Genomic DNA, 25739 nt, shown 5'->3' with positions numbered 1-25739 from the left:
GCTTTGCCGGAAACATCGATGTTGTTGTCGGTGCCGTAGCATTTGCTCCAATAAATTGCAGGCTGGGGGATCAGGAACATTCATTGTCGTCGGCATTGTCGTCGGCCAGGGTGGAAACGTGATGCCATATAGTGAGAAAGTAACCCTTCCAAGGTTTGTACGCCTGGTAGGCCTAACGCTGACCACATTCCTTCCATTCTCTGCGCATCGGGGGCTGAAATCTGGGACAAAGATGGCGATGCTCCCCCTCTCCCTGCAGGGAACGACTGAGCGTAATTATGCATAAAATTACCGAAAACACTCCTGGAGTTTCCAATAACGAATCGCTAGAAGAAACTGAAGGGGTATGGGAAACATCAAAAGCAGGTGACAAAACATATGGAGCAGTCTGATGTATTGCCAATACAAAAGAAGCCGACGACACTTGGTCATCCAAAGATGGTGTCGTCTCCTTTCTTTTGTACTGGCCTTTCCCATAAAACTTTATCCATTATTCCACCGACCAACCACAACAAACTGAACAAGGATTAGTCATAGGACATACGTTTTCTCTGCACCTACTACACGTTGGATGTGGATCTGTAGATACCGATGTTAAAAATCTTGAACGAGGAAACCCCCTCACTCCAGGGCATTTCCTTTGTCTCTTGCGAGAACCCAAAGAAATTTCCCGTGGTGAATCAAAATTCCCCATATCTCACAACATACACACACCTAGCAGACCACACCCACACCGAGATCACCCAGAGAGAGAGAAGAGAGAAAAATATGAATAAAAACATGCAAACTAAACCAGCTTTAAACAAACATAAAGTAATCACCTCCTATCTTATTAAAGGCGGTAGGAAAGTAACTGATAGGTCACTGGGCGCTAAGGGCATTCTGGGAACTACAATACCCCGTGACCTGGTACAGATGCCAATAGTCCCTGGATCTCACGAGTCTTTTTTATTAATTCTACCGGTTTCCAGCTTGGCACTAGTATTATCCTAATAGACCGAAGGTTTGTTTTGTATATGAACAAATATTATTTTAACCCAAGGATTTTGTTCCAGTAGGCATTCTATTTTCTACACAGGCAATTTCCCTACAACTGTAAAATCTAGTGTAGATGAAGAGGAGACGGATGGAGAAAACTCTTAGTGTCATGTCACACAGTCATCCACAAATATCTATTCAAGAACTGACAGTTGCTGGAACACTGGTGGTGGTACTTCAGAGGATAGTTTTCAGGATGAAGCCCAAATTTCAAGTTCCAAAGATAAGACTGATACTTTGCAACCCCGAGTCACAAGTATTGGTTGTCTTACAAGATGACCCACTCATTTGCATATGTGTGCATAAAGTCACAAGGCATTTAATTATTTTCATCATGTAATGACTTAGCTTACAAACACTTGCTTAATTTTAAACAAATCCAAAAAATTTTGGAGCAGACATGCTACTGTATAAAAATAATGAGTATATTCTTCAAAATGAAAAAATGAATAAAAATTCCTGAACTATCTAACCTTAATAGGAGATATAGCTGCTGGTGGTGCCAAGGGAGCAAGTGTCGGCCGCGAACCTGGTACTATTTCTTCGAGGACATGAGTATATACACACAACACTCGCATTATATGCTGTACTACCGCCTCAGCTACTGATACCATCTGCAAAAACAATTAGCCTGTGCTTACAATTGTTTTTACTGAGAACTGGAAGTAACATAGTTATTATTTTCATTTTTTTCTGGATAGAAAGGGTTCATTAGTTGGTATATAAAAGGTCCCAAGTCATTAATGGGACTGGAACCAAATTTTGATTGGCTGTTAGGGGAATAGTTCCCCTGAGCAAAGCCTTCTTTCAGGTGTTGCTGTTTTCACCTGTCTCCAGGTGTGGACATCAGAGACAGGGGGGATGGTTATAATGGAAGATCCTGATTGGTCCACTTGCTCGTCCCACTGCTGCAAATTGGTGGAATTCCTTTCCAATGTGTAGAGCCTCCATGAAGCAATGGTAGCAATGATCTGTCGCACTGTTAAAAATCATCTTTTCATTTTAATATATATGATCATTCTTTGCATGATTCTTTGAATGATTAAGTAAGGTGCCTTCCTGAATCTTGCAGGAGATCCTCTTGGAACATTTTCATGGTCATGCTGACGTCAATGCCACAGCATTCTCGGACTGGGCACCTGTATTGGTAGACCACATTGGTTCTTTTCAGAGGATCCTCCACTGAAGGGACTGGGTTGTTTTTCATAATCAGGTAACTGATTTTCTTGTTTTTATAGAAAATTACCAACCTGATCTTTTTCTCAAGATCTGCAGGACAGCCATTCTTTTCTATGATGTTGTAACAGTATGTTCATCCTCTTCTTATTTCTTGTGAAATATTAGAATTAGGTAAAGTTGTTTTGATTTGTTAATTTAAATGTAATTTGCAAGTGAAGTGTTTTTAGCCTTCTAGCTTTTATCATCCACTGTTACTTTAGTGTTAAGTGGTGCAATTTACAATAATTAATACAATACCACAAAAGAAAAAATGTCACCAGGAAAACAAATTGAGAGCAAAATTAAAATACAACTAAAATATAAACGATGCTGCCCAGCACCTGATATTCCAGACAAAATAGTTACTGACAGCAATAAATAAAAACAAAAATGCTGGAAATCCTATCAGTCATTTACTGGTTTAAATTAAGTATCAGTTTCTATGCAGGATAAAATTCAAGTGAAGCTAAATTCATTACATATATATATATATAATATATACATTATATATATATATATATAAATATATATATCTATATATATATATATAATATATCTATATATATCAGATATATATATATAGATATATATATATATATATATATATATATACCTGGCAGTCCCGGGTTACGACGGGGGTTCCGTTCTTGAGACGCGTCGTAAGCCGGAACGACGCTTGGAAATATGTCTTAAACTAATAAAAAGTATAAAAATCCTTACTTGTAATCCTTTGGTTACACTACATGTTGTTTCCTGTAGTTTTATGTACAACCTGGAGTTATTTTCATAAAAGAATGCTGGTTCTTGAAGGTAAAAACTATTGTAATCCTCTGGTGACACTACATTCTTGAAGTTTTATGTACAACCTGGAGTGATTTTGCCAAATCTTGAGGGCTACAAGAACAGCTGATTACTATTTACGTATCATATAGACTAATTAAAGTAAACGTATCTTTAAATAGGCTTATATATTAGTATCAACAAAACATTTCCTGCCATGAGTCTGAGGCCGTTTAATGAAACGAACACTTCTCTGTCCTATCTGTTCAGAAAATAAACGTTACGTCAATCCCCGAGACCATTGTTGCCGCCAAGGCGTCTCTCTTTTGAGATACAACAGAAAATTTGCGAAAATATAAGCTTTGATATACAACGAAATATTTGAGATACGACTTTGCGATGAGTGTTAGTTGTATAGGCGACCGATAAATGGCGTTCAGTCTGTTTGTTTGTTGGTGCTGCATGTTAACACGTCGTTGTTTAGTTCGTTGTATTTGCGCCTATTTTTCGTGTTATTTTGTCTATTTTATTATTAACCATGGGTCTCAAAGCTAAAGACAAAGCAGGTGATAAGAAAAAACCCAAGAAAATGATTTCGATGGAAGCAAAACATGAAATTATAGCAAAGCATGAACGTGGCGTTCGTATCGTCGATTTGGCAAACGAGTATGGTCGAAATCCTTCTACAATATCCACGATCATCAAGCAGAAGGAGGCTATAAAAACCTTCCAAAGGCATCACCATTATTTCTAAACTACGAACTGATTAAAAAAAATAAATAAAAATTAGTTTAGCAATGTTATTTCATTTGTGTTTATTACGTAGTTAATAGTGTACATATGTAAATAAAAAGAGAACAAATCGTTCCCTGCCACCCTTCCCTACCTCCTCCCCCTGCTGGCCTCACGTCATCTTTCGTTGTGGTAAGTAAAATTCCTTTCTTTTTATTTAATTGATTTTATTAACATTTATTATCATTTATCACATTGCTATGTTATTTTATCATTATGTGTGTTATTACTCGTTTATTTGTGTATAAATTGTGTATATTATATGTAATTTAGCTGTGTTTAGGTGTGGTTTCATAGCGCTAGAACGGATTAATACATATTACATTATTTTTAATGGGAAAAAATGCTTTGAGATACAACTGTTTTGATATACGACGACGGTAACGGAACAAATTAAATTCGTATGTCAAGGCTCCAGTTACTGTATAATGTCTTTCTTTGGATACTTCGATTTTGCCAAATCTTGAGGGCTACAAGAACAGTTGATTACTATTTACGTATCATATAGACTAATTAAAGTAAACGTACCTTTAAATAGGCTTATATTATTAGTATCAACAAAACATTTACTGGCATGAGTCAGAGGCCGTTTAATGAAACGAACACTTCTCTGTCCTTAACTCGGAGCGTCGGAAGACGCCTCTCTCTCTCTCTCTCTGATCAAATTACTGGATAATGTCTCTCTTTGGATACTTGGAATTTGCGTTGTAATCTAACCAGAAACTTTGTTTTGTTATTATTACTGGAAACAAGCAATGATTTTTTCATTATTTGCGCTTTAGGACTGTTATATGTAAACTTTGCGCACCGCAAGCTAGTATGTATTCATTCGCTCGGAAACTAGTTCCGCATATGAGGCGTCACTAAAAAACATAGAAAAATATGACATAAAAAGTGTCGAAAATCATCATAACCTCAAAATTTTTGTTGTAATCTAACCAGAAACTTATTTTTATTAATATACTGCGCTAAACTATAAAGGATTTTTATCATAGTATGCGTTTTTTAAAAGCGTCGTTAACTCGGAGCGTCGGAAGCGTCAGCGTCGTAACCTCGGAACAAACGTCGTAACCCAGGACGGATTTTTCCATTGAATATTTAAGAAAAAGCGTCGTAACCTCGGAACGTCGTAAGCCGGAACCGTCGTAACCCGGGGACCGCCTGTATATATAGATATATATATATATATATAGATATATATATATATATATCTATATATATATATATATATATATATATATATATATATATATCAGATATATGATGAAAATTCACGTTAAAACTAATTTTCTTTGAAAGCTGCAATATTTTGTGACAGTTTGGTTTCATCTTTTTCTCGCTGTTGTTTTGAATGTGAATTTCCAAGTATATCCATATTTTCCACACTTATCAGCAACTACTACATGAATTACTCTACATACAGAATCAGTAAATACATGATAAACCTGAGTAAACCAGCTAATACATACCAGTTATACTTCCAAATGCATTTCCAATAGATAAATGTTACTGGTAGAAAAACTATGATTGAACCAAAGAGAGAGCAAAGGATATGGAAACCAAAAATTTATAATGACCTTCACAGCCCCATACTGGCACATTTACATATCATCAGTGGGAAAAAACAGTAAAAATGACAAATTTTTAATCAATTTGTATTTTTCATAACTAACAAACCTGAGGTCTTAACATTTGGATAAATACTTAGCGCGAACTGGAAACCGGTAAGTTAAAAAATTGTGTACGCAAGGGACTATTGGCATCTGTGCTTGGTCACGAGTCATGTGGAGCCACCCACATAACCCTCTTTAACTCGTAACCCATGAGTTATTCTTCCAGCCCAGGTTAGTTGATAGAGGGGTGGTTAGAGGTGGGCCTTTGTATGTTAAGAACTCAGGTTAATTAGTTATGAAGAATACAAATTGATTAAAAATTTGTCATTTGTTCATATACGAAACAAACCTTCGGTCTTAACAAAAGGATAGACTTATTTTTGGTGGGCGGTAAGTAGTACTATTAACCAACTGGAAGTTTGCCACCTTTGATCAGTTTTTCTGAATAGCAGTATTCTACAAAACAACTGACCAGTATTCCAGAATCTAAGATATATATGAATATCATAGAGTCAAGCTTCTGGGTTTCTACACAATGTCATAGTTCATTGCCTCTGAGGAAGATAAGAATATCCGTCTTCTAACAAATCAATTTATCCACTTATGTAGGTTTGTTATCATTCCTCTCCCCCTTGCTAAAGAGAGGAATGTCTTGCTACTGATTGGTATCTTACACTAATAATAACTCTAACAGTATGGCTACTTCACTCACCTGTATCTTGTCCATTCCAGCTTATGATGGTACTCCCTTCCTACTGCCCGTAGTAAAGAAGGAGAAAGAAATTTGAAAAGGAAAGAGGCCAGTTATCTCATCCATTTCACATTCATACCATCATCTTAGACAAAATACCAACTGACCCGCCAGGGGTGCTGGATGAGTTACACAATTTGTTGAGCAGCTAGCAAAGAACCCAAGGAAAATGTGTCCAAGGACCTCTGGGCAACATCCTTATGCACAGGAATTTGAAAGTGGTTTGTCGTAACAATGAACCAACTCTCAAATTTCAATGAACAGGCAGATGCCTTCTTAAATTTCTCAATAGGAGTTCATTCCTCTAAACGTCACAGGTTCTTGCCTTCCCTCCGACATAAGACTTTTGTATCTGTTAAATAAGGCCCTTCTCCTGACTCGACCTGTCTCAACGAAAAGTCTTCGTCAAACAACATGTCGAAGAAGTACAAGGTTCTAACAGAACCTCCCATTAAACGTCCAATGAACTGTGGGTAACGTTCTTTATGCAGAACATGAAAAAATGGTTCAATACAGTCATGAACCAATAGTCACGATCATTTTAACAGATACTATATTCTTAATTGCCAGAAAGGCACGTATTCCTCTGATGACCTTCCCTTCTGTATGACCCAAATTTGACAACAAGGAGTAGGCTTGACTGATCGCCTCAAATAATAAAAATACATGGAAATTTCTGACCACTTTTCCTCTGTTTGGCTTGTGCTCCCTTAACATCTGCCACATTTATGTTCTAGGTGACGTAGTTCTTTCGATAACCACAGAGTACTCTGACAAGTCAAAGCCGGCCCTCCTGAAGGTCTCTAACGCAAACCCACGGTGTACTGAACGTGATTAAAAAAATATCTGTCATCATGACCTATGCTATATTGGCTCATTATTCTGGATTCTTAGGCAAATTGGAAACTGTTGTTCCCAACTACTATTGAGTACTCCTACTCTACCAAGGTCAGAAGGAGACAGTTTCCCCGGTCAGTTTCCTGTAACGTAACTGACGTATGGGCTAGGTGATAACCCAGTGAGTCTACTCTGATACAGAGTATTTTTCACGAAGCAGATCAGAGTTTCTTATGTTCACCAGCCAGTTCAATGCTCTTGAATCACCTGAAGATTACTCAGTGTGAAGTGATATTCACATACCGGATGAGCCAATCACCAGTCAACGTGTATCACCATACAGATAACTACAGAGAGACTTCCCTCTGTTCTGACAACAGCTCCACAAGATCTTTGTCTACTGACAGAATGCCTTTAACCCTCTTACGCCGACTGGACGTATTTTACGTCAACATTTTTTGTCTCCCGTGTGCCGACTGGACGTATTTTACGTCGACTTACAAAAGTTTTTTTTTAAAATTGGCGGAAAAATACTTATAGGCCTACCAGCCTAAAACTTTTGAATCACGCGCCTTGGGGGATGCTGGGAGTTCACGGATTAAGGTGTTGTTTTGTTTACAATCCTTACGCAGGCGCACAAGCGCGAATTTCTTTCTTGCCGCACTAAAAAGTATCTGTGACACATCTCAAAAATTATTTCGTCACTTTGACATAATTTTTGTACCATTGTAAATTAGCCGTTACATGAAGTATTATATATGAAAATGTGTGCATTTCTATGTAGAATACAACAATAAAATACTCATGATTATAGCTTTTATCAGTTTTGAGATATTTTCCTATAAATAACGATAATTGCCAAAATTTCAACCTTCGGTCAACTTTGACTCTACCAAAATGGTCGAAAAACGCAATTGTAAGCTAAAACTCTTATATTTTAGTAATATTCAATCATTTACCTTAATTTTGCAACTAATTGGAAGTCTCTAGCACAATATTTTGATTTATGGTGAATTTATGAAAAAACTTTTTCCTTATGTCCGCGCGGTAACTCTTCCGAAAAAAATCATACATGCGATTGTGGTAATGTTTGCACCATTTTAAAATTAGCCGTTATATAAAGTTTTATATATGGAAATGTGCGCAATTTCATGCACAATACAACTAATAACAACACATGGTTGTAGCTTTTATCAGTTTTGAGATATTTTCATATAAATAACGATAATTGCCAAAATTTCAACCTTCGGTCAACTTTGACTCTACCGAAATGGTCGAAAAACGCAATTGTAAGCTAAAAAGCTTATATTCTAGTAATATTCAAGCATTTACCTTCATTTCGCAACAAATTGGAAGTCTCTAGCACAATATTTCGATTTATGGTGAATTTATGAAAAAAATAACATTTTCTTTACGTCCGCGCAGTAACTTCCGAAAAAATCATACGTGCGATTGTGGTACTGTTTGCACCATTTTAAATTAGCCGTTACATAAAGTTTTATATATGAAAATGTGCACAATTTTATGTAGAATACAACAATAAATAATTGAAGGTTGTAGCTTTTCTCATTTTTGAAATATTTGCATATAAATCACGATAAATAGAAAATAACCACGTTCGGTCAACTTTGACTCTACCGAAATGGTCGAAAAACGCAATTGTAAGCTAAAACTCTTACAGTCTAGTAATATTCAGTCATTTATCTTCATCTTGAAACAAATTCGAAGTCTCTAGCAAAATATTTAGATTTATGGTGAATTAAAAAAAAAATCTTTCCTTCCCTAAGCGCACGGATTCTCAGCCACAAATCTCCGAAATGCGTACGTACCATTCTCGGAATATTTGCTCCGTTTCATATTAGGCACTTCATAGAGTTTTATATATGAAAATGTGCGCAATTTTATGTAAAATAAAACGAAAAATATTTGAAGGTTGTAGCTTTTCTTATTTCCGAAATAATTGCATATAAAAAATATATATATAAAAAAAATCGACATTTGGTCAACTTTAACTCGTCAGATATGGTCGAAAACTGCAATTGTAAGCTAATACTCTTACAGTATACTAATATTCAATCATTTGTCTTCATTTTGAAAGAAATTGGAAGTCTCTGGGACAATATTTAGATTTATGGTGAATTTTTGAAAAAAATATTTGTTTACGTCCGCGTGTTACGAATTCATACATTATTTTGTTATAATATTTTCTCTTTTATCGTTTTACAATGTGTTATATACCAAAATTATCACAATTTAGTGTACATTACAACGAAAAAAAAGTAACTTGTTACCTTTAACCGTTTTGCGCACAGCGCGATTTGAATACAATTATATATGAAATTTCGTTTTTGCGCTATCATATATCGCATTATTTATATATGATAATGATAATTTTTTTCATTTCTGATGGTTGCATACTAAACTTCGGGTAATGACAAAAAAAAGAAGCCAAAAATGAACTCTTAATCTTGAAAACTAAGCGCGCTGTGATTTTTTGAAAAAAATATTTTTTCCGCTTCCGTGCTCACTCTGAAACACCTCCGGCACACGGGAGACAATTTTTTTTTACCGATTCGGCGTAAGAGGGTTAATTGACAGAAACCTGCCCTATAAAGGCAGTCACGGCCGAAGACTCATTCTGTATATGTGAGACGAAGAACTCTGAAGTTGTGTTACATCCGAGCTGATGCTCTGCACCCAAATTCTTAAAACTGTTAGTTTGAAAAGGGATACTGGGCAAACTCCAGACCTGAGATATTAATTCTACCTATCGGTGGTACCTCTTCCCCATCCCCACACAAACCTGGTAGAGAAGATTGTGCTAAGATAAACCTTATCAGTCGCTCATCTTGGGTCCTCCTCAATTACCGGAACCCCTTCCTCTGTTCAGCGTATGGTGGAACAGGTAGAAAGGAGGGTTTGCGTAACCTCCAGGTTGTTCCCAGTATCCAAAATGGAATCCTCAAGCCTGCTCAAAGAGCAAGAACCCTGTAGCAGACAGGTCTTACATAGGTCTTCAAGTATAAGGACGATATCATAGGAAAACCCAAAGGAATGTCCTATGATGATATATTCTACTCAGACACGTCCTAATTATCCTACTGTCCAAGGAATTAACCTGTTAACAGGACAGGGCTCATTCTTCATAAGGAATGTTACTTTCCAACCACGAAACTCCCTATGCGGTGATCTGTTACAATATACGGACATATGTTCAATATGTTACCTACCAAAGAGAAACCCTATACTGCCAGAAACCACCATGGTGCTATTCTCGAGCAACCTAGCACAGAATTGTACCCAATGTAAATTAACCCTTAAACGCCGAGCCACTATTAACCAAAGTGTCTCTCGTATGCCGGCGGCATTCGGGAGTTAGCGCCGAAGCAGAAATAAAGTTTTTTTCAAAAAATCACAGCAAGCTTAATTTTTAAGATTAAGAGTTCATTTTTGGCTCCTTTTTTTTTTGTCATTGCCTGAAGTTTGGTACGCAACCATCAGAAATGAAAAAAATATCATTATCATATATAAATATTGGAATATATGACAGCATAAAAAAAATTTCATATAAAATTGTATACAAATCGCGCTGTGAGCAAAACGATTAACGCTAATCAATTAATTTTTTTTCGTTGTATTGTACACTAAATTGCAATGATTTTGGTATATAATAAATTGTAAAATGATCAAAGCAACACAAAAAAAATATTATCACAAAATGATGCATTAATTCTTAATGCGTGGACATACAAAAAAAGTTTTCTTCAAAAATTCACCATAAATTGAAATATTGTGCTAAGACTTCCAATTTGTTGCAAAATGAAGGTAATTGATTGAATATTACTAGACTGTAAGTGTTTTAGCTTACAATTGCAGTTTTCGACCATTTTGGTCGAGTTAAAGTTGACAGAAGGTCAAATTTTTCTATTTATTGTGATTTATATGAAAATATTTCAAAATTGATAAAAGCTACAACCATTAGTTATTTTTTGTTGTATTCTACATAGAATTGCGCACATTTCATATATAAAACTCTATATCACGGCTAATATAAAACGGTGCAAACATTACAACAAACTAATGAAAGAATTTCTGAGATTTTCGGCAGTGTTACTGCACACAGACGTAAGGAAAAAGTGTTTTTCAAAAATTCACCATAAATCGGAATATTGTGCTAGAGATTTCCAATTTGTTGCAAAATGAAGGTAAAATGACAATTTGTCGAAAATTGCATTTTTCCTAACTATACAAACCTGAGGTCCTTTAACAATAGGAAGGCATCTAGCGGCAGCTGGGACGGTCGTAAGCTCGAACAAGGAGAAGAACGTTAGTTAACTGCTTGTCCGATCGTGCGCGCGCCCGAGAGGTGAAGAATCACTTTTGCTTTAGGCCCATGCAAAAAGTTGCAGAGTGAGGGGTGGCATGAGGTGGGACTATATGTAAAGGACCTCAGGTTTGTATAGTTAGGAAAAATGCAATTTTCGACAAATTGTCATTTGTTCCGATACGTAATACAAACCCTCGGTCCTTTAACAATAGGAAGACTCACTTCTTGGTGGGAGGAATCTGAGTCTTTTTGGTGAACAGACTGGTGTTCGTCCAACCCTGGAGTGCCTCCCTGGTCGTAAGAGCAAGGGAGGGATCCAAACCTCTGTCCGATTGATCGGGGTGTGCACCGCAGGATCAATGGTCAGACCTCTGGGCCAAGTACTAAGAGAGAGGCAAGCGTATCTCTTCGTACCAGCAAGCAAGAACTTGTTCCTGTTTGCAAGAGACAATCATAAAATGATGGGTTTGTCTCAAATTGGCATCCACTTCCTCCCCCTTGTTGGAGGAAGTGGTGGGGATATTTACTCCTATCCCTACTGAAAGGGATAGGATGGTGCTCTATTGAGTAGCTCACCTGCATCTCGTCCTTACCCAGCAGGGTGACGACCGTGTCCCTCTACCCAGAGGTAGAGGGGAGAAAAAGATGGGAAGAGGAGCCAGTCACACTCTCATTCCTCATCCATTCTTACGGTCACACCAGGACTCGATGCTGTTCAGCCTGCGAGGGTCTGGGTTAACTACACAACGTGTTGAGCAACCACCACGGTTCCCAAGGAAAAAGATCCAAGGAACTGTGGGCAATATCCCGAAGGTAGAAGGGGGTGCATGCGGTCCGGTTGGACCAGGCGCCTGCCTTCATTACCTGCGCCACGGAGAAGTTCTTGCGGAACGCGAGAAAATGATGAAGAGGCGTCCACACTCATCCTGGGTGTCGAGTTTCTTCAGACAGCTCCGTCGCGCCTTCACAGGACAAAGCAGCATAGCCTTCGTATCGGAGGCGGTGAAGTCCATTAGGGAGGGTATTGTGAAGGACTCGAACCAATCGTCAGTTACCGAAAGGTTCTGAGTCTTCCCTACGAAGATCGGTACGAAATCGAGCGTCACAAATCCCCATCCCTTTGTGCTTGACTTCTCAAGAGAAGTCATGCAGTTACCTAAGAAGAAAAGAAGGGAATAGTCGTATGACCTATCCCTCTTCTCGACTTTGGTTATGTACAGTACTCATACTGACAAGCTATTAAGACGAAGTAATGATTGCTCTGTAACAACCGAACTAAGTCCACAGCATAGTTCGTAACTGACTCGGGCGCTCTGACAGCTGCCGACTGACTGGTTCGGAATCAGTAGAGGCAAGTTGTCCAAGCATCCGGGTAAGTCACGTGACCTTCGCCCTTTAAAGAGTTATGCTGAGAGACCAAACAAATAAAATATTTGTTAGTCACCGATGCCGGACGGCGGCGATGATTCTCTTAATGCATAAGCTCAAAAGGCGAAAGTCAATTGCCTTCAAAAGACCGAGGTCCCTGATGGCAAGAAAATCTCATAGACGTTGAATCTCAGCTTAAGGAAAAACAACACTATGTGACGTTGAAGACGAAGGTAGGCAATGAATGCAACCTACGTCTTCCAGCTGAATCGAGAGAAGGAATCTCAAGATTCTGACCTGTGCTTACAAATGACTGAAAACGCTAACCGCCATTTCATTGCTGTCCGGTGTGCAGTGAAAGCGGGCGTTCTTCAGTAATGAAACACAGGGGAGAGCCGCCTGAAGAACTGCTTCTCATGGGCTGAACGTTTGGAAGTAGAGCTGGCAGGTGTGGGAGTAGGCGATGTCTTTCAATACATCTGCTAATCCGGGGTGAACAGTGAAAACAATTGCACACCTCCGAATACAGATATTTTGAGGACAAACTCAGATTCCGCAAAAATCATTCGCATTATCGAGATACGATGCAGCAAGAGACTATTACAGAATTCTGTTACCATGCGGTAAACAGAAAGATGAGAGTCGAATAGATATCTCTGTTTAAAATTCTCGCAATACCGAAGACGATGAATACTAGCGTCACAGCAGTAGATGGTCATTCATGTATGCGAGAATCCCCGTTAATCAGAGACTTAAGTCCGTGATTGTTGGGCAGAGATACGGTTGGTATTCAATCAAAGCAGGTGAGAAAGACATAACCAACCGTCCATCTCGAAGCGCCAGCTGGTACTGAAATGCCTCGGGCAATTCAATACGCAGTAGCTGTCGCTGACTCGTCATCCTGAGTTGCCAAGTAATCCTTTCCACGAAGGAATGCGTTCGGCTAGAACCACCGAGCATAAAAAGATATGCTCGAGCAATTATATTTATGCGAAACGAATTTCGGTAAATATAAAAGCTTAAATGGTGTTGTTGTGACAACACCATAAGTATATAAAATTGAAACTGGAAACTCCTGGGAGGTTGCAGGCAACCCCGAGTTGCAGTTCAATTAGAATACTTTTCGTCTAAGTCGCAATCCGTAGAATAACCAGGATATGCGCCTACCCCTCAGACCATTCAACTGCTTAGCAGAATCATGTCACGAGGTTAATATACGTAGTATATTTGTAGGATTCTGAACAACGATCTCCATCCTAAATTCTTTCCTTCAAGAAAACAAAATAAGGATTGGAGATCGACCACCTTCGGTCTCTATCAAAGAGAGTGAAGAAGTCTTCCTCGAAGGAAAGCTTCAATGGTGAACAGAATACTAAGACGATAGTTCAAGCCAAACTGGATATTCCCGTCCGTTCTTCTCTATTCCAGGTTGGTCGCCTACTGTGAGATAGTCTTCTTTCAGCAGCAGTCTTCTTCCTAATGCTAGAAATTCCAGGAATTTGAGCATAGGCGAGGTTCCCGATTATCGTGTAACATATCGGGGATTCTCGCCTCGCTCACTTTGGACCGTGGTCTCGCCTAAGTGTTTGGAGATCGTAAGAAACTCTAACACTCTGAATGCGCTAGAAATTCCGTAGAATTCTAAGCAGTCTGCGAAACCCCCACCGAATTCGTCAAACGATATCGGCTGGTGGTCCTCTCGATTCCCGTAGAAATCGAGAATGGGGCAGGATCCCTCCTCAACGACCGGGGCTTACGTCAGGTAGGACCCCAACGTGGGATCCTACAGAGAAATCTCTGTAGGATCCCTCCCCTTTCCCTCGTAGCCGTAAGGAGAGAGGGAATGGGGGAGGAATTGGATACTCGCTCGCCTTCCCAGTGGAACTAGCAGTTGGAGAAGAGTAGGAGCAGCCATCGCCGGGCCTCTCGGAGTCTGGGAAAACGTATCGTCAGGAGAAAACGTTTTCCCCGAGGAGGGTTACGAACTCTCACTGTAGGTAAGGGTCTGCCGCCACTGTGAACGTCGTCTGGGTGGGGCTGATCGACACCTGACAGGAGAGAGCCGATACCGTCCTCCGACTCATTCCAGTCCTCGTCGAGGTCGAAACCTCTCAGGAGGACCGAAGGAGTATTAAATACGGTGTCCGAAGACACGTAGAAATGCCGCTGTCGCAGTAGAGGAGGTGGAAGTAGCTTGATCGACCGGCCAGAACTGAGAGAGCCTTCTTGTCCGGAGACGAGAGACTCTGGTTCAAGACAGAATCGGCAAGCTCCGATCGCGGCAAACCCACCGTCGGTTTGGGTTCCCTCTTGGGCCCCAAAACGACTCGAGCAGAGACATGGGCTCTGCTGGTGGGAGCGGCGATCCTTCCCCAGGTCGTTGTGCTGACGAATCAGTGCAATAACCTGGGCAAAGTTACTCTGAATCTCGGAAGTTACAGCGTCTTGAGGAGTAGGACCGTCCAGTCCCTCCAACAAGAGCAGCTCCCAAGACCCTCCTCCTTCAGAAGAAGGATCAGCAACAGATCCCTGACGGTTGCCTCCAATCACTTGCGCGTACGTCCTGGCTGGTCCTAAGACCATACCTGGCACGTGCGGCGTCGTGACGGGATCGTGAGCGGCGCATCTCTCACGATCACTCCTATATACCTCGCTCTTCCTGGCGTATGCCGAGGACGTTGAAGGTATCGGAGAGACATAACTGACGCTACCCCCTCCCCCCCCCTGACGGTCGCCTCCAATCACTTGCGCGTACGTCCTGGTTGGTCCTAAGACCATACGTGGCACATGCGGCGTCGTGACGGGATCGTGAGCGGCGCACCTCTCATGATCACTCCTAGCTACCTCGCTCTTCCCGGTGTAGCCCGAGGAAGTTCAAGGTAGTGGAGAGACAGACCTGACGCTCCCCACCCCCCGCTCGCTGGCAGGACCAGCGTACGTGGGGGGCTGCAGCCGATCACCAACCCGCGGTGGGGATCGATCTGCAGGCCTGGCCGTGCCGCTCACCTGTGGCGAGCGGCTCGACTGAGCACGTCGACCCCGGTCCCGTGCGTCAGACGAGCTGCTGCTGGTCACCGTATCCGCCCGGTCCCTGTGGGAGCGGCGGTCAGGTGACCTGCAGAGCTCGCTTTCGCGGTGAGACCCCCGGTGAGCGTCCTCGCGGCACGTCAAAACCGCTGGTACCAGCCGAGGCTGGTACCGTCGGTCGAGGGGACCTGGGGGACCTCTTCCCAGCCTCAACCCGTGGCCGGTCAGAGACCGTCACGTCCACCCGAGGTACCGGCTGGTCGCTACGAGAGCGGCCGCTGGCCTGGCGAGAGTCACCTGAGCGGCTCTCGACAGTCTTCTGCTCCGTGCCTCGGTCATGACGCTGAGCGAACTCAGGCGTCTTAACTTTGGCTGCACAGTCACCCGAAGGAGACCGTACACTCGGAACTTCTCGCGGACGAGAAACCGAGCCGGTACCTGGCTTAGCAGCAGAGCTGCCAAGACCAGGCGAGGGTATACCAGCGGTAGCCAGCACACCCTTGGTCCCCGTCTTCTTCTTCTTCTCAGAAGGGGAGACGGGCCCCGTTCCCGAAGGAACAGGAGGACCAGCAGAAGAACCCCCCCGTCACACCGGAGTGTGATGAGCCCTTCGAAGTTCCCGAAGGAGTCTTCTTAGGGGGAAAACCCCGGTTGCCAGCTGGTCGCTGCGAGAGCGGCCGCTGGCCTGGCGAGAGTCACCTGAGCGGTTCTCGCCAGCCTTCTGCTCCGTGCCGTGGTCTTGGCGCCGAGCGAACTCTGGCGCCGAAACTTTGGCTGCACGGTCTCCCGAGGGAGAGCGTACACTCGGGATCTCTCGCGAACAAGAGACCGAGCCGGAACCTGGCGTAGCGGCATCGCCGCTAGCACCAGGCGAGGAAGTACCAGAGCTAACCGATACTCCTCTGGTCCCCGTCTATCTCTTCCTTACGGAAGGGGAGACGGGCCCCGCTCCCGAAGGAGCAGGAGGACCAGCAGAAGGACCCCCCGTCCCACCGAGGTGGGACGGTCCCTTAGAAGTTCCCGAAGGAGACTTCTTATGGGGGGAGGCAGCCTTCTTCTTCTTCGGCTTATGGGCCTTAGAAGTCGAAGGGGAAGAGGCAGCAACAGACGAAGACGAAGATGACACCTTCCTCTTCTTCGTCAGCTCACGCAGGACAGTCGTCATGTCCTCCATCCAGGCCGGAGTCGGGCCTATTGCCGAAGCAACACGGCCCCCCGACTGGCACCTGTCCGGAAGGACCTGGGACTGGGGAAGACACACCATGGGCAGGACCAGCATGGACAGGCGCAGGAACCAGGAGCGACAGGAACAGCAACCAGCTCAGGAGCGGCAGGAACAGTGGCAGCGGTAAACACAGAAGGGACAGCCAAGCCAGTAGCGGGAACCACATCAGCGACAGGTACGGCAGGTCCAGCCATCGCCTCGTAGAATCATCGGCAGCCAGCGGGAACCTGGGTACTGGCGGCCGGTCCAGGGGCGAGCTGCTGGAACAGCGGAAGTCTGGGGCAGGCAACACGAAGAAAACACAGGCGGCGGCGGCATACCCCTCCTTGGTACGGCGGCGACCGGCCCTAGAAGCGGCAGACGGCGTCACCGACACAGCATGGGGAGTGTAGACCAGCGGGGGGAAGCAGCATAAGCGGCCGTGGAGGTTGTAGTGGAGACCGCTCCAAGGTCACCGCCCCAGACCTCGCTAGACGCTGCAGCAGATCGTGGATGCTAGGCACGCCCTGCAGCCGCAGTGGTCCATACCTGTCCAAGGTCGTCTCCCACGGATGTAGCACCTGCGGTAGCACAGACAGATTAGTAAGAGGGGTTCCCTCACGCACGGGGGGGAGACATGCCCCACCCCGAACGCAAGGAAGACCCCAAATACAAAATACAACGAAGAAGCTGAGCGGGGGGCAGGAAGGAAGCCGAAGAATCGGATACCAAGGGAGTCACGGGAGAGCTTTCCGACGACTTCCTGGCAGACCTTCGCTTCCCCTACCCCCGCACAGCAGTGAAAAGTAATATGAAAATGAAACAGAATACTGCCCTTGCGATTCACTTCATAGAACTTAAAGGGGAAAAGATCAATTCCCGGGTAAGAACGGAAACTTGATCCAAATAATATGATGCTATCATAAAATATATATGAAAATGAAACAGAATACTGCACTTGCGATTTCACTTTCACAGAAAATAATCGTAAGGATCAATTCCCGGGTAAGAGCGAAAATTGATCCAAATTAATTTTATGCAAATAAATAAATGAAAATGAAAAGAATACTGCATTGCGAATCCACTTTCATTGCATTTTATCATACAAAATAAAAGGCTCGTGCCGAGCGCAATCACGCTCTCGGTAACGAACGCACAGGGCAAAAATATAATGAAAAAAGTACTTACATTTTTCAATTACACACTCTCGCCCAAATACATGACTCGGCGCGAGCGTCGGCACCGAGACATAATCAAGGGTTCAATTTATGAAAAGAGAGGAAATCGCCACATCTACAGCGATAGCTCCATGTTGGTTCATAATTAAGTAATGAAAATGAAAACAGTGTACTTACAGTTTCATTTTCAAGTCAAACAAACCATAGTAGTAAACACAATATAAACAAAGCATACGACGATGAAGCGGGCAGAGAGCGATGACGAACACGTCCTTCACACCCGCGGCCGAAAGCAAAAGTGATTCTTCACCTCTCGGGCGCGCGGGCGCGCGCACGATCGGACAAGCAGTTAACTACCGTTCTCCCCTTGTTCGAAGCTTACGACCGTCCCAGCTGCCGCTAGTTACCTTCCTATTGTTAAAGGACCGAGGGTTTGTATTACGTATCGGAACAATGATTGAATATTACTAGAATGTAAGAGTTTTAGCTTAAAATGGCATTTTTCGACCATTTCTGTCGAGTCAGAGTTAACCAAAGGTTGAAATTTTGGCACATCGTGATTTATATGAAATATTTTCAAAACTGATAAAAGCCACAACAATGGGTTGTTTTTTTGTTGTATTTAACATGAAATTGTGCAAATTTTCATATATAAAACTTTTGTAACAGCTAATATAAAACAGTGCAAAAATTACAACAAAGTGACGAAAGAATATCTGAGATTTTCGGCAGAGTTACCGTGCACGGATGCAAGGAAAAATTGTTTTTCAAAAATTCTCCATAAATCGAGATACTTGTGCTAGAGAATTCCAATTTGTTGCAAAATGAAGGTAAATGAATGAATATTACTAGAATGTAAGAGTTTTAGCTTACAATTGCGTTTTTTCGACCATTTTGGTCAAGTCAAAGTTGACCAAAGGTTGAAATTTTGGCACATTGTGATTTATATGAAAATATTTCAAAACTGATAAAAGTTACAACCATGGGTTGTATTTTGTTGAATTTTACATGAAATTGCACACATTTTCATAAATAAATCTCTATGTAATGGCCAATATAAAATGGTGCAAAAATTACGACAAAGTGACGAAAGAATTTCTGAGATGTGTTGCTGGTGCTTATTAGTGCGAGAAGAAAGAAATTCGCGCATGCGCGCCTGGGTAACGCTTGTAAACAAAACAACAGCTTGATCCGTGAACTCCCAGCATCCCTCAAGGCGCGTGATTTCAAATTTTTTGCAAACTAGGCCTATAACTATTTTTCTGCGAATATTTAAAAAAACTTTTTGTAGTCGACGTACCATACGTCCGATTAGCACCCGATACAGTTTTAGTCGACGTATAATACGTCCAATAGGCGTTTAAGGGTTAACCCAACCTCACACTTGAAGAATGGGAAATTCTCCACCTTCCTTTTCTTGAGCTCATGAAGTTTAATGACTTGCTTCAGTCAACTGACGCTCGAACCCGTTACGCTAGGTTCATGCCTTCAATACTTAAAAACTAGGCCAGGATGGAAGAGACTCCTTTAAAGGCGCTAGGTTAGTCTAGCAATCAACCACTTAGACTAGGCTTAGTAGGTATGGTCAATTTCGAACTAGCTAACTTATTTTAAGTTGACAAGACCCGGTTCAAACTGGCTTGGTTAGGTTAGGAGAGGTTAATTTTTCTACCAATTAGGCTAGGCTAACTCCTCTATCACTTAGGCTAGGCTAAGTTGATCAGAGAAGTACGCTAACTAGTCTAGGCTAGGTTAGACTAGCTTATACTAGAAATTCAATGACTTAGGTTAGTTGTCCAAGAAAGTTCAGACTATGTATGCTAGGCTACCACCACAACCTACTAGGCTGAGGTGGTAAAGTGTTCCAAATGGGTAGCCTACGTACTAGTTTATGCTTGGCTATGCTTAGAGCCTTACTACTCAGACCAAGTTAAGATAATAAAGGCATGTTCAAGTAGCAAAGCCATGCTAAGTCATCAACCCACTGTTAAGGCTAAGTTGACATGTATGACATGTATGCCAGAACTAGCCAACCCAGGAGTTAGGCTAATCTAACAAAGAACTGCACCACTCAGACTAAGCTGAGATAGTAAATGCAGGTTCGAAAGCCAAGACCGCAACCATTTGCTAGGCTAAGTTGGTACATGTGTGCCCAAACCAGTTAGTTCGGACAGTCTAAGCTAAGAACTACTACTCAAATTAAACTAAGATAGTAGCGGTAGATTCAGACTAGCTGGGGTAGGCTACGAATTTAACCACTTGTTAGGCTAAAAGGTATGACTCAATTAGCTGGGCTATAGCATCCTAGGTTACGAGTGCACTACTTAGGCTTGTCTACCTAAAATGGCGAAAGAAAGAAGTTCCACCTCCTCCTTTTGACTTGAAGTTTTCTTCATGGCCTATACACCAAAAACTCACTCAATGAATAGGCCTGGATCTTAGTTCATGGGATACCTATCACCATCAACTCTACTCCCAACAAAATAAAAACCGCCTTGTGCGATCAGAAACTGAAACGTGTTTTGTGAGTTATCGTTAAGAAGAATGGTTCCACAGTACTTTACTGCAAAGGAACCAAGCTATCAACTAACTATTGCTACTTGTCTATGAGTAGAAGCGTTCGGTCAATATTCTTATAGAAACAAACCAGATTATACCAAAAAGTATATAAAACAAGGAATTCTTCTTACCTGTAAAGGTTTGAAGTTTTGGTCAACCCAAAGTCTGTTAATTCCCACCATGCAAACTGTATTTGATTACTAAGAGGAATCCATAGACTGACTGTGATGGGTGCCCATGTTGGTAGACAGCAGGTGAATGTGGCTGATGCACCTTCACTTCTCTTAGCATGTAAATGACAGGGTGGCACATCTCAATAACTACTGCGTGGACCTTACGGCCGTCAAGCATTGTGTGCATTGTAAAACTACGCTGTTCTCGTTTTCATGATTAAACCAGCAGTTGCCAATTGGTTTGTGTTTACCTTCCAAACTTAGGATAAAACTTACACAAAACCGTGGAAGTAAGTGAATTTAGCGTATCTATTTGCAATCTATATACAAATATGAGAGTAATTTTATCATTATTGCATTACTATGACATCTACAATTCATGGAAACAGTTTGTAAAGGCATCAACGTATGTACCAATTCTAAATTGGCAACACTGATAACCAGTCCCCAAGTTCTTACGAACGATTTCTACGCCCGTCACTGTTTACACAGTTGCCTCCTACGACCATCATGGTCCTTACGACTGTCATATTTCTTACGACCGTCGTATTCCTTGCGACCATCATGTTCCTTGCGACCATCATATTCCTACAACCATCATATTCCACATGGTCGTCATGGTTCGTACGCTCATCATAGTTCTACAGCCAACATAGTTATCACAACCTAGACTATCACTGGACTGTTGACAACCTAAACGGTAACTGTCTAGAGTAGACTGAGCTAAACTACTGCTTAAGCTTTCTTATTCAAAATTTAACTGGAGCACGCACTGACATTGCCGCTTATCCCACGAGACAATTCCCATTTCTGCATAAGTGCGTGCTCCCGAAATGAAAGTGTAATTATAAGGATGCCACCAAAGAAGAGAGGTTGGCAGCAGTAGGATGTGACGTCATGACTATGACTACTGCCATTTTGATAGCGGTTTTGGCTATGACATCATTATGCTTGATGGAAGGGTGCAGCTTTGATGGTACTCTTACTGCCAAGACCAAGAGACCCCAACTGCTGTGGCATTGTTACTTTTACAAGGATGTGACAGTCCTGGCTTGAAGATGAAGAAGAAACTATTCTTCTCCTCTTGGCACGAGGATCAGTCACGAAGTCCCTGATTCCAGCATTCTTGACAGCCACACTAGACCAAGCTTCCATCAGTCACTTGTTCAACAATTACAACTACTTCATGTGCTTTCTTATAATAGGGATATGACAGTCCTGGCTCAAAGATGGTGAAAAACTTCTTCTTTTGGCTCGAGGATCAGCCACGAAGTCCCTATTCTCCAACAATTGGCAGGAGATCACACTGGCGTCAATGTCACCTAAGCTTGTTGACGCCTAAGCGAAAGGAGACAGAGGAAAGACTTGCGTCTTTTCTGCTATGTGTTTGTTATATCTCCTAACACTTGCAATTTATCTCGAAAAATGTGCATGTCGCCAAATCCAAAAGCGTAGTTGTAAAGTACTCTTGTACCTCGAAGCAACGAAAATGGAAGCATATCTCCGTGTAGGCCGTAGACGTGAAGTGATGTCATGGCAAGGGCCATGTTTATGACGTCACTGAGCATCTTGAATGCAACGCCTGCACTCAACAAGAAGCGCAAGGCTGATGTTGTTATTCCTGTAGGCATATCAACCTGACTCAAAAGGCTGAGGTGTTGTACTATCTGCTTCTCTACAGATGTTGATGCATTCGACCGCCATTCAGTGCATATCAGGGTAGAAGGGACATCCATAGCATGGGACCCTGGAGGGAAGTGCAAGACATCATATAGCAAACCAACTGTCCTTCTTGGTTTGGTACTCCTGATAGGTCTCACGCCAATCGCACACCCCCATCAACTCTGCCCATGTATCTGGAATGAAAACAAGAAGGCGATGCACACCCCTGCCCGCAGGGAAAGGAGCACAATTAGTCAAATACACTTCCCAAAGTACATCCTGATACATCCAAGCTTTAGATTCATAGGCAAGCCATATGATATATGTGAAAATCCAAAGTACAGGCAGCGAATTAACTGTATCTGAAGAGTTTCTGCACCTACGACCTACTACACGATGAGTGTACCCCGACATCAAAAACGTCGAAGATAATATCCTGGTGTTTATCAGCTTCTTGTGATATCCAGGAAATCTCGAAGCATGAGAAGGCTCCGTGTTCACAATAGCGGCCGGAAATTTCACATGCGACAGTTTCAAAACAACAGGGGGCAAACTAAGCCGGCTTTAAAAGCACGGAAGCAAAGCACGTCCTCTCTTAAACGCGGTAAGAAAATAACTAACGGGTCATGAGTTAAAGAGGGGTATGTGGGTGGCTCCACGTAACTCGTGACCAAGCACAGATGCCAATAGTCCCTTGCGTACATAATTTTTTAACGTTACTGGTTTCCAGCTGGCGCTAAGTATTTATCCTAATGTTAAGACTGAAGGTTTGTTTCATATATGAACAAAGACATAAATAACAACCCAGATTAGCAATAAACAGCTGAGTCTTAAGACTTCTTTTATCTACTTCTGACCCATATCATAGAAATCAATAATCTAAAAACTTAATGTTCCTAGGGAGTTTTCATATCAACAACTCGGTTAGACCTGTTTAATTAATCACAAGAAGTACAGAGTAAAATATTTCTTACAACATCTAATGTTCAGAAATCCACATCTTTAATAACTGATAATTCAAACCAATACAAGCAGAGTTTGACATACTTCCAAGTAAAGAAGCAAGATGTGACCAGTACCTCAACCCACCTGAGACATTCCAAAGAGTGACCAAGGCATCTTATTCCCACCAGGCAAATCTTCTTTACCTTGTCGAAGTGCTTCTACAGCAATACCTAAAAATGGATACCAAAAAAGTTATGAGCCAATATTGTGGAGAATCCTACCTTGTTAATACAATTACAATTACAAATGTCAATACTTGCATGCACTGGACGACTGTAAATAATGCAATCAATATATATTTTCCCTTTTTTTCCTTATGGTAATTTTGTTTTTTGCCATTTTCCTTCTAAAAATAATGCAAAAATTACTACAATATTAGATAGCTATAAAGTTCAAACAAATTCCTGTTCAAGTTACTGTGCATGGAATAACTATTTCATTATCATTTGATGATAAGCAAAAATTGTCAATGACTGAAAATCGGCAATTTTTGGGGCTTAACAGCACTGATGACTGGACTTAGCACTGGTAACTGGTTAATGGCACCTCTATTAGGTATGTATAATACTCTATTATTGTTCCAATAACAGGAAATCAACGCATTTTGGAGCTGAAAATTGCTGTTTTTCAGCACTAGACAAGTGCCATAAAACCGGGTCACCAATAACCGAGGCTACCAATTACCGGGGACTGCCTGTGTGTCTGTGTGTGTATATATATACATATATATGTATGTAGTAGTGATATATATATAGATATATATATATATATATATATATAGTATATATATATATATATATATATATATATATATATGTGTGTGTGTGTGTGTGTGTGTATAACTGAATCACGAAAGTTAGGAACGTGATAAATCCATAAATAAAGATATATGCCACGAAGGAAAATAAACAACGGAGTATCCGCGAGATCTTTCGACGTCCAAATGTCCTTTACTAAGCAGATGAACTGACATACATGAGGAAAAAGACAAAACAAGAAGATTCGTATAACTGACAGATAGGGATTATAGAGAGATTAGTACCTAGAATCCGACACACCTGGAAGATGAGCAACCTTCCCATACAAGCATAGACAATGGGTACAATTAAAAGTTTAAGACAATCATCTCAGATACAAGGACAAGACAATTAAAGGATTATAGGTGACAGCTATTCAGAACTTTGGTAAACAAAACCATATTCACAATACATATTCACAGTACATGTTAGACATACATTACAACGAAGATAACTCTAAGGCAACTAATTTTTATTTAAGTCTGTAATTATATCTTTGAGGTCATTCTTAGATATGTTACAAATACAAGGGTCTAAATGAAAAAGGCCATGACTAACATTGAAATTACAATGAAAAGTAAGTTGTATTAAAGCAGAATCTAAAAGATTTCGTGATAAGACATCTCTTGACCTTGAAATTACTGAACTACCAACCCAATTTATTCGGTGGTTGTTTTTACTTAAATGAATGAATATTGCATTAGATGTTTGCCCAGTTTTTACAGAATATCTATGCTGGCTTAGCCTTACTTCTAGGCCCTTGCTAGACTGTCCGAGATAAAATGAGGGATAATCCACACATGGAATTTTATATATTATGTTGTTGCTTTCTCTGGGGCCATTTTTATTAACATTCCTTTTAGTGTGTTATTATAGGAAAAAACAAGGTTTACATTAAAAGCTTTTAACAATGATTTAATGGTTTCAAATCCGCTAAAATAAGGCAAACTGAGAAGGTTCTTAGAATTTTCTTTCTGCGTGTTACTTACACTATAAAACTTGTTGTGGGCTTTATTATAACAAATATCTAATATAAGTGAAGGATAGCATAAATCTTTCCCTATTTTTCTTATGTATTCAATTTCTTGATCCAAATATTGGGGACTGACAATGCACAATGCTCGTAAAAACATATGATATTTTCATGTTAAGATGGTGGCCTGAGAAGAAATGAACATAGATTAAGTTTACTCTAGAATTAGAAAAAGACAATTGCCTCCCTTTCTTAGATATTTTGAAACATAGAGAACCATTTCAATGTAAATTCAGTATTTACAGGAAACCGACCAACATCTACAAAAGTCCTTGGGTATTTAAGTTTCATTGCAATATAATAAATAGTTTTAATCTCAGCATCAATAAACTACGGGCTACAGACACATAAAGCCCTTGAGAACATCGCAGAAAAAA

At 41.3% G+C, this 25739-nt stretch overlaps 1 protein-coding gene across 1 annotated transcript in view; it reads right to left on the bottom strand.

Moving 5' to 3' along the window:
• Window positions 1–25739, bottom strand: part of LOC135208352 (huntingtin-like) — a gene marked incomplete at its 5' end in the record, with an annotated part of 207733 nt that overhangs the window by 42729 nt on the left and 139265 nt on the right. Inside the window, 2 exon segments of the mRNA XM_064240455.1 lie at window positions 1512–1652; window positions 23617–23702. Coding sequence (XP_064096525.1) covers window positions 1512–1652; window positions 23617–23702 — 227 coding nt within the window.

This window comes from Macrobrachium nipponense, chromosome 35 (genome assembly GCF_015104395.2).
Source record: "Macrobrachium nipponense isolate FS-2020 chromosome 35, ASM1510439v2, whole genome shotgun sequence".
Taxonomy (NCBI): domain Eukaryota; kingdom Metazoa; phylum Arthropoda; class Malacostraca; order Decapoda; family Palaemonidae; genus Macrobrachium; species Macrobrachium nipponense.
Note: the sequence above shows the minus strand (reverse complement) of the source record. Positions and strands in the feature narration are given on the sequence as shown.